The 16,871-nt window shown below is 50.2% G+C and overlaps 1 protein-coding gene across 5 annotated transcripts in view; it reads left to right on the plus strand.

Moving 5' to 3' along the window:
- Nucleotides 1-16,871, plus strand: part of MSI2 (musashi RNA binding protein 2) — a 375,150-nt gene that overhangs the window by 288,646 nt on the left and 69,633 nt on the right. For all 5 annotated transcript variants that reach the window (XM_039885723.1, XM_039885724.1, XM_039885727.1 and 2 more), the window contains exon 8: nucleotides 11,635-11,717. In XM_039885723.1, the coding sequence (XP_039741657.1) occupies nucleotides 11,635-11,717 (83 nt within the window). The remainder of the gene's footprint in view (nucleotides 1-11,634; nucleotides 11,718-16,871) is intronic.

The following is a 16,871-nucleotide window of genomic DNA, read 5'->3' on the forward strand; positions in this document are numbered from 1 at the left end:
CCCGCCAGGCTGCCTGGGCTGCCGGTCTCAGCTTCTCTGAGAGATCTGGCTTCCAGATGTTAAGCACAGTTTCTTTAACAGCCAGAAGAATAAAATCAAACAAGCCGGCCCCCACTCCATGGTGAATAAGCATGTGTGTCTTGTGCAGAGGCACCTCAGTGGGCAGCCACCTACTCCCCTCGCTCCCCTCCTCCCCCACCAACTCTAGGTTGGTTGGCTTGCTGGCAGCACGGCCGGCTGGAGTCATGGAGATGCCTGCAGACCCGACCCTTCTGCGGGGGGCACGGAGCGGGTGACAGGCGCAGTGGGCGTCCAGCCAGGGCTCTGTCAGTTGGGACTATTCTGAAACCATACCTCATAATAAAAGTCATATAATTTGTGGCAGTGCTGAAAGCCTGCTTCCAAGTAGTGGTTTTTTGATGGAGTCTTGGAACCTTATCTGAGGGCAATAACTGTTCCCTGAGAACTTGTTAGAGGGGAGGCAGGTGGCTGTCTTGAGATGGCTGCTGGGAAGGCCGCGGCTTTCCGGAGGGGTCCTTTATACTGAGGCGGAGGGGCACAGGCCTGCTTTCGACCCTTCCTTGTGGAGCCGGTTTCGTGTGTCCGCCTCATCTTCCCCTCTTTGTTTCCCTCCATCTCCTTCATGTTCCTTCCTCAGAGGGTACCAGTGTACCCACCTCAAGAACAGAGGCTCATGGCTTTTTTGTCAGCAGCCGGACTGTAGGCTCCTGGCCCTGGAGTGAACCCGGGAGCCACCGTGGTACATCGGTAGTCAGGGAGGGTGAGGACCAGTATGGAGGGCTCAGCCAGCACAGGGCCTGGCCCTCAAGGATCAGTACATGATTTTTGTTTTTACCCAAAAGAGTGCACAGGAGGGTCTTTTTAAGTAACAAGACTGCCTGGGAAATTACCACACGACTTGTTTTATCTCTCCCTGTCCTGAGTCTTGTTCCCACCGTGGTCGTTGGTACAGCACTGTGGGCATCTCCCTGACACACACGTAAGTGATGCTCAAAGCAGAGGGCAAAGGTAAGCACGTGCGGAGATGGAGGTTCGGATAGGGGAGAAGCCATAAAAAGTCTCATTTGATTGCTGGGAGAGGGTAGCTAACCCCTCACAAGTATTTTCAAGTGATCCTCCAGGCCCATGGAGGTATTTTGTTATTTCCGTCCCATGGAGGAAGATCCCAAAGGTCAGAGTGGTTGAGTAACTTGCTCAGAGTCACACAGCCAGTCATTGCTGGAGCCAGGATTTGAGCCCAGATCTACCTGGCTCCAAAGTCCAGTCCTGTTTCCACCCCGCCTCAGCAGGGGCATTAAGGTAGATTGAAACTTGCTCTTATTTTCCAGGATGCTCACTGCATGAGTGGGGCTGGAGGGTGAGTGTCAGAAAAGGCGACAGATTTGAAACCCACTCTTTGGGGGAGAGCCTGGGCACACTAGCCCGAATGCCCACCTCTGCACGGTATAGCTTCCAGCTGGTGCCCTCTCTCTCCCCTGAGCTCAGAGAGCCCTGGGATTCAGAAGCCTTGGAGGACACACTGCTGCTGGCGGAGCCCGCTGCAGCCGCCCCGGGCTCTGTGGTTTCCAGCGCAGACGCGGACGTGGCGCGCTCCGCCCCGGCTTCCTCCGCCCCACCGGGCGGGCGCTGCGGCCCTGGCACCTTCTGCCGGAGTCCTGATCCGAGCCAGTTGTCTAGCGATTTAATTTGGTGAATTTACCACCGCGTCCCAGAGTTTATATTGGCACTTAACAGCAGTAATATGTGTCTCTCTCGCCAAGAACTGACTATTTTCCCGAGCAAGATGGAACACCACGCACAAAAAATAGGTTTGTGAACTAATCTGCTGCCCTGACAAGTGTCATTCACAGAATCACTGCTATGGAGCGCAGTCGGAATGAAATGAGGTTGGGGTTGTCTGGCCTGGATCACAGGTGCTTTTTCCCCCTCGGTTAACAAGAGTCTGGGATGAGACGCCCTTTTCTCTGCAGCCACAGACATTTTCAAATCATACTATCAGTATTCATGGCAGATTTCACTCTTAGAAAAATAGTTGGGGATGGTTGGAGGTCTCTCTCTCCCTCCACCTCACGCCCCTCTCTGCATCTCTTTCTCTCACTCTCTCTTTTCCCTTCCATCCTCCCTCTCTTCCTTCCTGGGTGTTATTTTTTTGCCCCCCAAATCCCCACCCCAATCTCACAGACTCAGGAGGTGCCCCCATCAGTAAAAAATAAAATAAAATAAAATAAAAATCTCCCACCTCCTGAATAAGCTGTTTGGAATTCTAAAGTACAACCGATTTGCTTTTGCATAAGGGCTCGATACAGGTAAATCACTAATACCTCTGGGAAAGAAGCAGAATCAGTCATTTATACTTTAGTATGAACTGGTTTCTGATCCTTCCATGAGCCTGGGAGTGAGAAGCTTCATCTTTGCCTCTGATCTCTCCCTGCCTTGGCTGAGGGTTGCCCGTGTGTCTAAAAGATGCAGCTTTCCATGAAAGAGAGATCAGGCTTCTTAAAACAGCTTTAGTTTCCCCCTTCACGTGAAAGAGGAGCCTAGAGAGTCTCTTTCCTGTGGCGTGTTCTTGGTTCTTTTTTTACCAGATGATCTCTACTTAGCTCGTCCCGAATTGGGAAACATAGAGTCAGACTTGGGTGGGTATCAGAATCACTAGAGAGCTGGTTCATGTGCAGCTTCCTGGGCCACATTAGAAAGCAGACAGAGCCCAGGGATCTGCATTTTAAACGAGCCCCACCCCACCAGGAGACTGCCAAAGGACCGCAGGGAGAAACAGTTCCCTTCCACCCCCAACTCGGTTTATGGTCTGGTGGCCTCCGTAAACAGTCCCGAGGTCACGGCGGCCGTATGAAAAAATTACTTGTAACTAGATTCTTAATGAAATGCTTACTGGTTCATGGTTGTTGTCTGACTTTTAGAAAGTTGATGCTCACATTTCAAGGTCAGATGTTAGCTAGAACATCCATGGGCTGAAAAGGAAAGAAAAGCACCTTTCCAATTGAGAAATTGGCTACCCTCTGGCAAATGCTGCCAATGTAGCTTAATGTTAATTTAAGGAATTCAGTCTTGCGCAGTTCCTTCATACTAGATTGGAAATCTGATAGTGTCATTTCTGTTATCTGATTCCCCACACACCTGAGGTTGCTCCCCTCCCTGTCCCCAAATCCCCCACCCCCAGCTCCCAAAGGTGGCTGGAGAGGCGCAGGTGCAAGCTGGCTCACCAAGTCACTCTCCCCCTCCTGATTAAGTGGTGTGTGGGGATCAAGGAGACCCACGTCGATTCTCACCGATCTATGCCTTGCCTGCGTGCGCGAGCCACTTGTAATTCCCCACAGCCCCAGCCAGCTCTGCAAGGCAGAAAGAAATATGACCAGGCAAGTTGAGAAAATAAATTAAACTAAGTGTCAACTTTTCTTGTTTCTCTCCTCATTATTAAGAGATGGAATGGGGCTCGTTTATCAAGCAGGGGGAGAAATTAATTGACACGGCTTTAATATCATGATGTCTGGCGTGTCTGGTCACATCCCTTCATTTTTTGGAAAGGCATTTTATTAGAGTTTACAGCAACCAGCTGCCAAACTACTGGTGTAAACGAGGAAGCAGGTGCGTGAAGGGTGCCACAGTGGAAGGGCTGCAGTGCCACCTGAAGGGGACATGGCAGGAAGGAAGGGCCAGGCCAGAAAGAGGCAGCCTGTTGGCTCAGGGTCAGGAAGGAAGTGGGGTATTGGGGAGGAGAGAGGGATGCTACGAAGGGGGACGTCTGCAGACCCCTCGAGTTCATCACAGGCTTGTTTGCTGGGCCTGGGCGAGGGTGGTAGCAAGCCTCTGCCTTTGGTGGCCTCCTGGCTCGCACGTCTTTCTTCTGACCAGGCCCCGGGCTGAGTCCTGCGTCCATCACAGGTCAGCGTGTCTGCCCCTGTTCTTTGGTCTTAATAAGGCCAAGGAAGTGAGTGCTTCTGTTATCCCTCCAGGGCGGCTGACTCATTAGAGAGCCGTGAGCCGCAAGAAGTCTCTAGCATCGGGCTTGATAACCCAGTCCCGTTTCAGGCAGGTCTGTGGTTGGGGTCTGGAAATGTCCAAAGAAGTCACTCTTCCTATGCCCGTCCTAGGTCAGACTGGTTTAGGAGATGCTCAAGTTGTTTGTCTTTATAAAGGTCATCTTTGTCGTGTGCCTTTGAAAAACCCCGGTATCTCCTCAGCTGCGTTATGTTGAAGGGCTCAGACACATCGGGCAGCAAGGGAAGCAAGCATTCGTTCAGCTGGACGAGCACGTCTTCTCCGCACTCCATCCTTGCCCTCCTTCTGCTGGGTCGTTAAGATGAGAGGCTGTTGCTCATTTTTAGAGACTCTTGCAGGAAAACGTGACGGGGCAGGATTCTAGAGCCAGGCTGTGGGACAAGATTAGAATCCAGGAGATATGGGATCCTTCATGTGAAGCAAAGAACATGGACTCCTACCTGGGCCTCTATTCTTCATCCCTAAAGTGGGTCCAGTTATTCCTACTAAACAGGTGAGATGTGAATTAAAAGAATGGCTGCTTGATAAGTGTGAATAAGCTTTTTGTTTTTGAAATGCTGATCAGGTTGTGGACTGATAATAAATACCCGCCTTTGGGGTACCAGATGTTAGAAATAACTTAAGGAATCCCATCTCTGGCTTCTGAAGTCCACATTACCATTTGGGCGTTAAAGCAGACACAACCCAGACTAATTCCTAATTAGGGGCAACCCCACCTCTTCCGTAATACCTAATGTCTGAAAATGCTCTGGAAACTCTAAAGGCAGCTAAGACTGGATTCCACTCATGTCCAGGTATGTGCAGGGAGCATCCCAAAGTGTCACACCATCATTGGAAACAAGTCCTTTCTTTTGGAAAGACAGCTTGTTTTTTTTCTTCTTGGAACTGATCAGTCTTCTCAGTTATATTTTTTAGGGCAAATTCAGGACACACGAAGCCACCCCATCCCACCACGTATCTATGCATACTGCTCATCTCGCCTCTCCTTGTCAGACGGGCCAGCAGGATGGGGCCCAGACTTTCTCCATCCAGGGCTCCAGGCAAAGGGAACTGATTAGCCAGACCTGCTATAGCCCATAGAGGTGGCTCAGAAATGTTCTGAGTTAGGCATGAGGCAGCCCGAGGTGAAATGTCACTGACAGACACACAGCTGAGTGGGGGTGAACTCTGTGACAAAGCATGCAGACCCCCATTTCTCATGGCCCAGGCTCTTACCCTCTCTGAGACATAGGGCCACCAAATCCATCTTCGAACACCTACATCTTTGACCTAGGGAAGCCTCTGCTGTTCTGCTCCAGCTTAGTGGTCACATGTCATCGGGGACGAATCATTTAACTGAGCTGAGCAGTTGAGCAAAATGACAATGGCGGAGTCTGCCCCACCTCTCATAGGGTTGCCTTGGGGACCGAGTAGGGCGACTGATGTATGAGAAACATTTTGAAACCAGAAAGTGCTCCCCACACCCAAACCCAAGGCTCTTATATTTATTCTGGAAGCAGCCCACGGATACTGCCACATCCCTCAACACTGAATTACTAGCAGGAGAGGGAGGTTGCATGAGTTATAAATATATTTGCACCCACATACCTTAAATTCCTCATAGGACACTTAGAATAAAGTTGACAATCTGAATTTTCTTTCCTCCATCATTTTTTCCCCATTAACCAAGTGTGTTAACTCATGGCTTAACATCGATTTTCACTGAAGATGCATTGGGCACTACCCAATCACCTATTACTGTTCATCGACCTATATGAAAAGAGAAGAAAATTATTTTTGAGGCTAGGAGGAGGCCGGCCATTTCCATCTCTCCCTCCCTGGCCTAAAAAAGAATTCTTTGTAAGTTGACTGTTGGATGTTCCTCAGTGACTGCGTTTGGAGCAGGTCGTTTTAATTTTGAGGTATCTTGTTTTCAGATTTCTCTTCTTCTCTGTCTGCATTTTTTTTTATAGCTTTGTCAGATGAATATTCAGTTTTGTTCATTTGAATAAAAGAGGGAAAAAGGGTTTGACTTAAATGCTTATCTCTTAAATAGAGCTTACTGTTAGTTTCCAATAATAGCGTCATTCAGGAGAATGCTGTAGAATTTCATTTTTAAAGGCTCTCTGTCAGCTGCTATCATATTTATGTCCATTTTTAAATCCTTTTTGTTTGGGGTTAACCTTCCTGCCACCTTCTTTGTCCAAGTTTTGCTGACTCCTGGAGCCCCTCAGAAGCACAGAGTACGGTTTAAGGTGGGGACTTTACAAGAGGCCAGGCAAGTGTCATTTTGCCGATGACAGGTGAGAGAGTTTCTTTGGTGAACCTAGCCTTTTGGCCCTTCGATGCTGCCCATCCCCCAGTTGTCAGTCTCTAGGACTCCCTCCTCTCTGTTCTGAATGGTGGCTTGAGTGGCTTTGAATATGCCCAGGAAGTTTTCTGGCTCCAGGTGGCACCTCCTAAGGACCAAGGGAGATGAGAAATGGAACACAGGGTGTGAATGTTCACGGGGACCCCCAAAGGGCCCGAATGAAGTGCAAACCTTTTAGGCGCACCATGAGCAGATCCAGGCCCTTGCCTTGGTGAGGGCCAGAGCAGGACCCCTGCCCCACCCCATGCACCCCCTGCCCGGTTCTGCTGGCTTCTCGTAGAGGCCCAGAGAGGTGAAGGGACTCCCCAGGGGCACACAGCTCATTATTTGGTCCTTGTGTCTTTTGAGTGAGAATAGTTACTCATTTCTTTTACCTGGCTGCTGCATGGGACATAGTAGGTCTGCTGGTTAGAAGTCACACATTGGGCACCATACCTGGCTGCTACACCTCAGTCTGATGGTCTTTCACGAGGCCCCATTTCTGATTCTTTCCAGGGCTTTCATTTGGAAATATGGGAGGGAAATAATCAGTCCTTCCTGCCCTTTCTCAGGAAGACTCAGCCTCCCTGAGCCTCAGGAAGAATCTCTGCACATAGCAGATTGTTCAAAAGACCGCAGTGCCTTGAAAACATTATGCTAAGTGAAATAAACCAGACACAAGAGGACCCATATTGTATGATTCCACTTACATGAGTTACCTAGAATGGATGGACAAATTCATAGAAACAGAGGTAGAATAGAGGTTACTAGGAACCGAGGGAGGAAGGAATGGGGAGTTACAGCTTCAAGGGTATAGCATTTTAGTGTGGAATAGTGAAAAAGTTCTGGAAATGCATGGTGGTGTTGGTTGCACAATATTGTACTTCACTGTACGCTTAAAAATGGTTAAAATTGTAAATTTTCTTACATATATTTCACCCAATTAAAAAAATTAATTTCAAAAAAGAAAAAGACTTTGATGCCAAAAGAAGATTTTTTCTCACCCACCACCTTACCCCTCCCAAATTTCTGACCCTGTTGTTTTATCCTTAACACCTCAGTTAAATTTATTTAGGGAGTCGTTCGCCACCAAGTTTCTAATTTGTTGTAAACAGTAATGCACCTGTGAGATGAAAACGATTGTATAGAAGGAATAACATTTATTGATAATTGTTTCACTGCTTCTTTGCTTTCTCCAAATAGAATAAATAAATATTTTAGACATAATCAAGTTTGCTTTCTCTATTTGGGCCAGACAGGAATGTTAAAACAATATAGATCTTTAAAATACTGCAAATGATTCTCGACGTCGCTGAATTGTTATGCATCTAATGTTGATGGGCCTGAAATGCAGGCTCTTCTTTGATCCAGGGAAATCATTTTTGTGATACTCAAATTTTGAGTCCTGTGGGGTTAGGGAAGGGATCAGCAGGGAGCATATCAGAGTCAGAATTAGGAGTGACGCAGTGAGTCCTGCCTCCTTCGCAGTGTACCATCTGCATTTTAATCCGTATCTCCGAACTCCATCGCACCTCTTCCTGTCTCTGAGTGGTGGCACAAAGTGGGAAATTGGGGCAACGTGAGTCCTGAATGGTATTGGGCCTGGAGTTCAGACAGTGATTTATTTGCATAGTGGACCAAGAAGGCGGCGGTTGTAGCAGAAAAGCAGTTTCCATGGCAGTGAACACAACCAATGGTCCTTGTGGTGACTTGACTTACCCAGGGGTCAAGTTCATGTGCTCGCCAGCAAGCTTGCTTTAAACTAGGGTGTCCTCTGGCTCAGGGCGCAGTACCCTTGACTGGCACTGACATCATGTTCTTTCCCAGTGGCACCAATGGGTTTGGTTTATTCATCCACGTTCTCCTGTCTTCTCCCCAAAGCATGTGATTGGCCTGGCTGGAGATCATGTGTGACCGCCTATGTGGGGGTGGCCAAGCCTGTAACCTTGCTGAATTGATTTCCAGTGGCCGTCAAAACAAATTAGAACAAACTCGGTGGCTTAAAACAACAAAAATTTATTCTCTCGCAGTTCTGGAGGCCAGAAGTCTGAAACCAAGGTGATAGCAGGGCCACAATCTTTCCTTGCCTCTCCCAGCTTCTGGTGGCTTCAGGAATTCCTTGGCTTGTGGATGCATCACTGTAGTCTCTGCCTCTGTCTTCACATGGACTTCTCCCTCTCCTTCCTCTTATAAGAACACCTGCTATTGGATTTAGGGCCCACCTTAATTCTTGAGGTCCTTAATTATGTTTGCAAAAACCCCTTTACAAATAAAATCACATTCATAGGTTCCAGGAGTTAGGACATGGAGGTATTGGGGGTGGGGGAGACACTATTCAACCGTTATGCTCACCCTAACTAGCAGTGAGTTTGCCCCTAAGAATCAACCTGTCTTGGCTTGTTTAGGAGACCTTTGGAGACAGATGTGACCCATTGTGACCACAGGCTGAAAGCGAGCGTCGTTGAGGGAGGAGGGGTGAGGTCTGTACAGGGAAGATGTTCTCCTTGAGTGGAAACCTCTGACTCATGCCTTGTAGGGAGCGAATGGCTTAAGAAGAGTGATGTTGTCATGCTGATCTCTGCATCCTCTGGATGCCTAGCACAGGTGAGAGCTCGTAAATTCAGAAGGAAGAGCCAAATCAGTCTTGAGTTGGGGAGGCAGTGATGCAGACGGATTAGCAAGATGCTCAGAACCCCGGAGGAACAGAAATGGCTCATCTAGTCATTCATTCAGCCGGTAGACACTCAGCACTCTGCATATCAGGGGCTCTGCATCCTGGGGGCCCAGAGCAAATGAGGCCCCGGCCCTGCCCTCCTTCTGAAGCCGATTCTAGCAGATCCCTGCATCCTCTGCCATGCCGCCCAGCCGCCCCTGAGAACCTTTTGAAGGGTGCTGCATCTCACTTCGTTCTTGAGGGGCCCCTAGGATCTGGGCTGTAGGAGGGTGGGTAGGAAGGAGGAGATTAACCAAAATGATGTGGGTCCCCTTCTGAGCTGCAGGAGTCCTCAGCTGCCTGGCTGAGAGGTTTAACTGATGGTTTTCATGGGGTGGAGGGGGGCGCCAACACACCAAAGCCCAAAGAGAAGTCATTTGGAGATGACTTCTGGTGCGGCTCTTGTCCAGCTCTGCACATAATAAATGGGACCAAGGGCCAAAGAGGAGGAGACACCTCAGCAGAGGGAACCTGAAGGATGCGTCGCAGCCCTCTGCGGGGACCTGGGTTAGAGGGGGGCCTCACTTCAAACAAAGTCTCATGGTGTCTGAGGACCCAGCTTCTCCAGGATGACGCTGGGAGATACTTGCCAACTTTGAGCCCTGATGGCAAATGCTTGTGTCCCTCCCATGGTGTGTGTGGCTTTCAGTCTTACGTGTCTGTAGTGGGCTGGACTGTGTGGACTGGGAACGTCGGCCCGTTATTTGGTGTGTGGTAATAACTTATATATCGTGATAAACACCATGATTGCCGTTCGAGTGGTGTTCCTAGCCCTCTGTCTTACGGAAAGTTGTCTGAGAGCAGAGAGTGGACTTTTTCATCCGTTTCCTGAGGAATCTTCTAGACCCTACAAGAGCTACGATGTAGGAGCTCACTGTTTTCTGCTGTTCCTTAGAAAATGGTGGTGGAAGGGACTTGAGACATTCTCTCTCCACCTTGGGTTTCTGGGACCCAAAGGAGACCCATAAGCTTGAAAAGGAAGCATCTATATTTTTACTCATTGACAGGAAACACTAATTATTGTAATACAAACGATAACAGCCCTGATTTTCATCTTCCTCATTGGTGTGCCCAGGCGTGTGTTCGGCAGGTTCATGTCTTTGGGGAGGAGAGTGCCTTGGGCAGTTCGAGCTGCTATTAAAAAGTACTGTAGACGGGGAGGCTTATTAACAACAAAAAATTACTTCCCATAGTTCTGGAGGCTGGAAGTCCAAGATCAGGGCGTCGGCATGATGAGGTTTTTGGTGAAGGCCGTCTTCCTGTGACAAGCAGCCATCTTCTCATCGTAGCCTGAAGTGGCAGAGAGCAGAACAGGCCAGCTCTCTGTGTCTTTTATCAGGGCACTAATCCATTTGCGAGGCCTCCACCCCCATGACCTAAATGCCGCCCAGAAGCGCCCCCTCTTGGGGGTTAGGATCTCAGTAGATGAATTGGCGGGGCAGGGGGGGATACAAACGTTCATTCCACGGTAGAATCTTGTGAATCGTGATTTGGGTTGGGACTCGAGGTGTGGGACCCAGTGTCCACACTCGCCGGCATAATTTGCAGGTACAAACCTCGAGGCGTAGGATGGGGAAGGGGCTTCTTTCCAGGATGACACATAAGTTCAGAGTCAGAACTGGAACGCAGGCCTGCTGCCTCCCCGTTCGGAGCGTCCACACTCTCTGCCCGTGTTCCCTCGCGGTGTTGGTACTGACTGCACCTGCGTTTCATCCGAGGCGGGGTGCCGTCCTGTGATTGGCCTGTGTGTTAAAGCGGTACTTACTGAGAGGGGTCACAGATGGGGCCGCGTGCTGGAGACCCCGTCGGGGGCAGGAAGAGAAGAAAGCAAGGGACTGGAGGTTAGCAAGAGGAACTCAGGATACTGAGCAGTGGTCGCCTGCCAAAATTCTTCAGTATGGCTTGTCTAGCAAAGGCGGTCTCCAGCCGCGTAAATACAGTGGATAGCTGACAGGCTGACAGCAGGCATCAAACAGTCTTAAACTGCCCCAAATCTGTAGCGCTTTTGAAGCAGCAGTAGAAAAAGGATGCCTGCACAGAACAGAGGCCCGAAACTTTTAATAGTTTCTTCCAGGCCTCAGGATGTCCTGATGAGGTATTAGAGGAAGTAATTCAGGAAGAAAAGGACAAATAACCGCCTCCGTCTGGAGGCCGACCCGGGAGCTGGCCACTGCCGTGCAGAAAGGGCGAGCGTGGCCCTGGAGCGATCCCGCGGTTCTGGGCAGCCCACCCGCCTGCTGCCAGGCAGAGCGCCGTGGGGCTCCCACCTCGTACACAACAGACAAGTGAATTTCTTGTTTGCTTCCGGGCAAATGTATACCACACAGCACCCGCCGCCTGTGGGTGAAATCGTTAACTTTTCCTCACTGTTGGAAGGGTGCATGTAAAAATTGGAAATTATTTCTTACCCCTGGGAGTCCTGCCTGGGATCTGTGCCCCCTGCCCTCAGACGAGGAACCTGTGGCCGCTATAGCCCAGCAAAGAACGTGTGGGCCAGCCAGACTGTACTCACCTCCCTCTCTGTTTTTGTTTTTGTCTTCCCTTTTTTCTTTAGGTTTTGGCTTTGTCACTTTTGAGAATGAAGACGTTGTGGAGAAAGTCTGTGAGATTCATTTCCATGAAATCAATAATAAAATGGTAAGTTTGTAGGGCTTGTGCTGAAACGCCGGGCCTCCCTGCCCCCGTCTACACACCTTTGTCTCGCAGACTGCTGCAGGCATCATGCTGGAAGGTGGGCAGGGTGGACGTGGGACCAGACTCTAGCGGTTCAGCCCTGTGAACCACAGGAGTAAAAGGCCCATAGTAAATCTTCTGAGCTTCGCAGGCCGTACAACCGGCTTTCACAATGAATCCACTCTGCTGTTATAGCACAAAAGCGTCCACAGACAAAACGTACAGGAATGAGCAGGACACTGAAATTGAAATCTCATGTAATTTTCACGTGTCACATGTATTTGTTTTTTACCATTTAAAAATGTAAAAACTATTCTTAACTCTCGTGCAGTACAAAAGCCAGCAGGGTGCCAGCAGGATGTAGTTTGCCAGCCCATGGCTTAGGATATGCTTTTGCTCTTGGCTTGGCAGTGGTGGTTGGGGAGCAGGGAGGGGCTGTCCTAGATATGAAGTTTACTGCCCCAATTATTTCACTCTTTGGGCCTTGCTGGGTAATTAACAGTCTCCTCGTCTTATCAACTAGATAGTTTTACCCTCATGATCAGAGGCTTCGGTCTCTCTGTCTCTTTAAATCTCCTTTCCTGGTGAGGCATCCTCAACAGGGAGGGAGGTTGGATCATTGGAAGTTTGGGGAGCTGGATAGGCCTCCCAGAGAAATTGCCACCAGAGGGCGCCATACCATGTGCAGAATGCACACGGCCTTACTTGCTGTCAGACTCCTTCAATTGAGTAGGTGGGTGAGAAACCCCTTCCTCATTGGTTCCAGAAAAATGGGAGCTCGGCAGGTGTTTCTGGAGCCATCAACAGGTCCTTCAGAGCCAAAACATTTTGGGTGGCCAGCAGAGCCTCCATCCCCAAGAGAAGAGGGAGGGCAAATTTGTGTTTCTATCACTGCTGTAACTTTGATATTTTCTTCCTTTAATTAGAACATTTCTTGCCCCTGAAACATACATTCAGATACTCATTGCATATCGGTCTGATATGTGTTCACTGACTTTAAATTCAATAATAGAGCTTTTAGTGTAGATAAGATCAAAGCAATCTGCTTAGCATGTGACGCTACAGGCCTGATTCAATATTTGACTTGCTAATTTTTTCCCAGGGCACTAAAATAATATTGTCGGTATTGTTCCTAGCCATCATATGCATCTGAAATGAAAATACTGTTTCTTTGCAAACTGCAGGTTGGAGACTTCAGCTCAGGTATTAAAATGGTACAGGGGAGATAAGTGTGTGGAAGTAACACAGGTGCCCCCATAGGCTTTCTCTGCCACTCCAAAGTCAGTGCCTTCCAGTTGGTTATTTCTGTTTCCGTAGGTTACTACTTGCTATTTTTAAAACTGGGATGACGGGGGCTTAAAAGAAAGCCTGCCCCCAGTGCCCAGATGCCTTGTTCGTATTAGCCAGGTGTGCTATCGACAGACTCCACTGAGGGCCGCCTGGGCAGTGGGGAGTGGCAGAGCCGAGAGCAGTGGCAGACACCGTTCCTGTCCTGCCAGGACTTGATGGTTCATCGGGAAGGCCCGGTATAGACTGTCAGGAGACAGTCTGTGTGCTGCCTCGAATGCATATGCGCAGCCCTTCACCATTGACTGGCTTTGAAATGAGCCTGAGACACAAGTGGGAAAGGGCTTTATCCTCCTCGCCATTCAAGTGGGGAAACCGAGGCCCGGGGGATATGCCCCGGAGCTTATTGGCTGTCAAACGAACTAGCCAAACAGTTGTTTGAGCTTAGGGTTGGGAGAAGGAATCTCCAGATGACCCAGGGGGTAATCGGAAAGTAGAGTTTCAGCCCCACGAAGGTAACTCATGGGCTGGCTCGAAGCCAGAGAGGTGTGTAGTCATTGTTCCTAGTCATTTCACATGTGTCATCTTCTTAGCCATCCAGGTGGAGGCCGACTATGGCACGTGAGGGTAATTGCAGTTATAGTGTAAGAGTTCCTATTTCCTTTTGAATCCGGGGCTGGTACTTGTTCTTTAAGAGAATAAGGCAAAAATGGAAGTGGTCAAGGGGAAGGGGTAAGGACGGAGTGGCCGGGATCACAGACAAGGTTTGGAAGTGTCACTGTAGGCGGCTAGCCCAGCCTCACCAGATCCAAGCTCTACGGGAGAATTTAGAGGTGCCGGGATCAGGCATCGGTACATCGCCTCCCTCAGCTCCGGTCTAACAGGGCCTGTGATGACCACCTCATGGGGTTGCTGCACCTGGGGGAGACACCACGAGCGAAGGCACCTGCGCAGAGTCTGGCTTGATAAACGTGGCTCCTGCCATCATCCATCATCCTCAAAGGACTTCTTCAGGGAGTTCTCGCCCTCTGAAGAACGTTGGGAGAGGAGTCTGAATCCCGAATGCTGTGTGGATTCTACGATACAGGCCCAAAGAAAAGGAAATGAATTTAAACTGTGCAGTGGACAGAATTCAAATGAGAGATCAGAAAGACTCTGAGAACGTGGAGACTGCCAAGCAGGAACACAGGCGGTTGTTAGAACGTCCGGGGGAGTGTTTTGTAAACTGGACTGTGCTGCGAAGCTATAAAGACCCATCTACTGGAACCCCCGCAGTCTCTCCGGGAATTCAGCAGGAACGGAGAGCTGCACTGTCCCTCCCACCCCCCAAACATGCCTGGAGCTACCATTTTCTCCTAGTCACAGCTGAGAAAGGGCTCACCGCCGGTGAGTCACAAAGATAGGACTTGAATCCAGGTCTTCTGATTATTAATCCAGTACTCCTAGGCCTGGCTGGCACTCAGTAAGCTAGATAATTGTGGCAGGAATAAGGATTAGATGAGGGACCACATGACCATCAGGCACAGCATACTTTTCAGAGCCATTTCCCATCTGGTGAATATCCTGGGCATTTTTAAAAACGAGGGCCCTTCTCCACCGTCCGAGAGAACCAGCAACAGGCGTGAGTTCTTCTCAGGAAGCTGGGATCACATGAACCCTGACTCCCTCCCCACAGAGACCTGTGTGAGTCACCTCCAGGGTTCCGGCCGGGGGATGGCCAGAAAGACCCCACATGGCGCCCTCCCACACAGAGATCTCGTGCATAGCTAACGTTTCCGAGTGTGAACTGCATGCCCTGCCGGGCGCAAGCTTTATGCACCTCTTCTCATTTGATTATCACACCCACTCTAGTGCAGGGGCTAATTATTATTCCCATTTTACTGATAAGCAAAGTGAGGCAGAGAAAGGAGTTCAATGACTTGCTTAGGGTCACAGGGTCAGCGAGTGGCAGCACCAGATTTTAAACCCCAAAAGCTAACGTCCAGAGCTCACATTTGTACCCAGGAGACTTCCCCCTCTCAGGCCGAAAGGGACTTTAAAGGTCATCTAACTGGTCTACAGCCTTCCTAGGCCACTGACTGACCCCTCTGTCAGCCACGTGGCCCATGCGGTTCCACATCCTCCTCAAAGAAGGGCAGAGGAGACGGGCTCACTCAGGGCCCAGTTCCCGGCAGGGCAGAAGGGCCAAGCTTAGGGTGCGAGGGGGTCCCTGTCAGCCACAGTGTGTCTCCAGGCGGGTGAGTGAGGGACATCGGAAGCAGCTGGCCACCACCCCAGCTCAGGGCCCAACCCAGGAGAGCCGAGGTTCAGCCCTTCCCTCCATCTCGGCCCGGTCAGAGTGAAGCACACACACAGCTCTTTCTCAATAAACACACACACGCACATGCGGAGCCACCTGGTGACCCCTCAGAGAGGGACACCTCCGGCCACGGCCACTCCATGAGCCCAGGCACAGGCGCAGCTAATAACACCCCCCGCCGTGCGCCCCTGATTGAAGCAGGCTCCGAGCAGCAGGGGCACTTGCTTGATTAGCGCCCGCGCAGCCTCCTGGCAGGCGAGGCAGCCGGAGGGAGGGAGGGAGGCGGGATCGACAAAGACCTGCTCTCGGCTCCTCCGGGGCCTGTCTCAGTCCCCGCCTCAGATAGAGCCAGGGAGGCGACGCCAGCCTTGCCAGGTGAGAACTTGGAGTCCAGTCGGAGAGGAGGCCGGGCGAGGGCACCTCGGGGAGAGCCAGTTCCCACCTCTGATTCAACCAAAAGATATTGGCTTTTACCGGGCACCCTGGTGGTACTTTACATGCACGTGAGTCTCCTTTTGTCCTGAGGTAGGGGTCGTCGTCCCATTTCGTGGAGGGCGACATGAGTGAAGGGACTTCCACAGTCCACGGTTCTAAGCAGCAGAGCTAGGATTTGAACTTGTGTCGTTCTGGCTCCAACCTTGTGTTTTCCCCAACTACATCCTGCTGCCTCATCACTGAAAACTCTGGATTGATTTGACTGGCAAATGCAAGGAAGAGTTTTTATTTGCTTTCTGCATAGATTACTATAGGGTTTCTTTAAACAGTTCTTCTTTTTGTTCCTGTATTAGGTATACAGGAACAAAAAGAAGAATCAGGTATTCTGGTTTATGAAAGTGCTAAGCAGTTTGCAAGGTTGTTAGTAATACAGAGTCTCAGGCCCCACAACAGACCTACCAGATCAGTCTGCATTTTGACAAATATTCAGTGATTTGTGTGTGTGTGTTAAAGTCTAAGAAGCACAGGACAAGGACCACTGTTCATAAGAGATAACGCGGGAGTTGTGGGTCATAAATCGTCCATCTAGTGTCAGAAGGAAGGGACCTGGGATGAAGGAACTGAGGCTCTAAGAGCATGGAGCCGGATGAGTCACGTGGCACGGGACCCCAGGCCAGGCTGGTGCTCTCGGCACCACCCCGACTTCCTGTGGTCAGAGAGCCCAGGTCTCCTCCCCAAAGAAGCTCTCAGTGCAGGACTTCCCCACACAGGCATGTGCCCTTGCCCGCTGAGGCAGCCCTTGAGCTTTGATCATAGATGTGTAGGCCCATCCACTGGGGTGAAGGGCTTAATCCTCAAGTGACGTGCAAACGTCCTTGACCCCTAGTTGGGACCTGCTGGGTCAAGACTTTGGCACATGTGGACCTGAGCGCGAATCCCAGACCCACCGCTGATTATCCTGTGACTGGAAAGTACTCCACCTGTCTGCACCTGTTTCCCCCAGTGCACGATGGGAAGGATGACCTCTGCCCTTTGCAGCTTACAGAAAGCTCTGGTTCCTGGCCCAAGCAGCCTTGGCCTGCCCTGTTGTAGGGTAT

Source organism: Pteropus medius, unplaced genomic scaffold (genome assembly GCF_902729225.1).
Source record: "Pteropus medius unplaced genomic scaffold, Ma_sr-lr_union100, whole genome shotgun sequence".
In the NCBI taxonomy this organism is placed as follows: Eukaryota; Metazoa; Chordata; class Mammalia; order Chiroptera; family Pteropodidae; genus Pteropus; species Pteropus medius.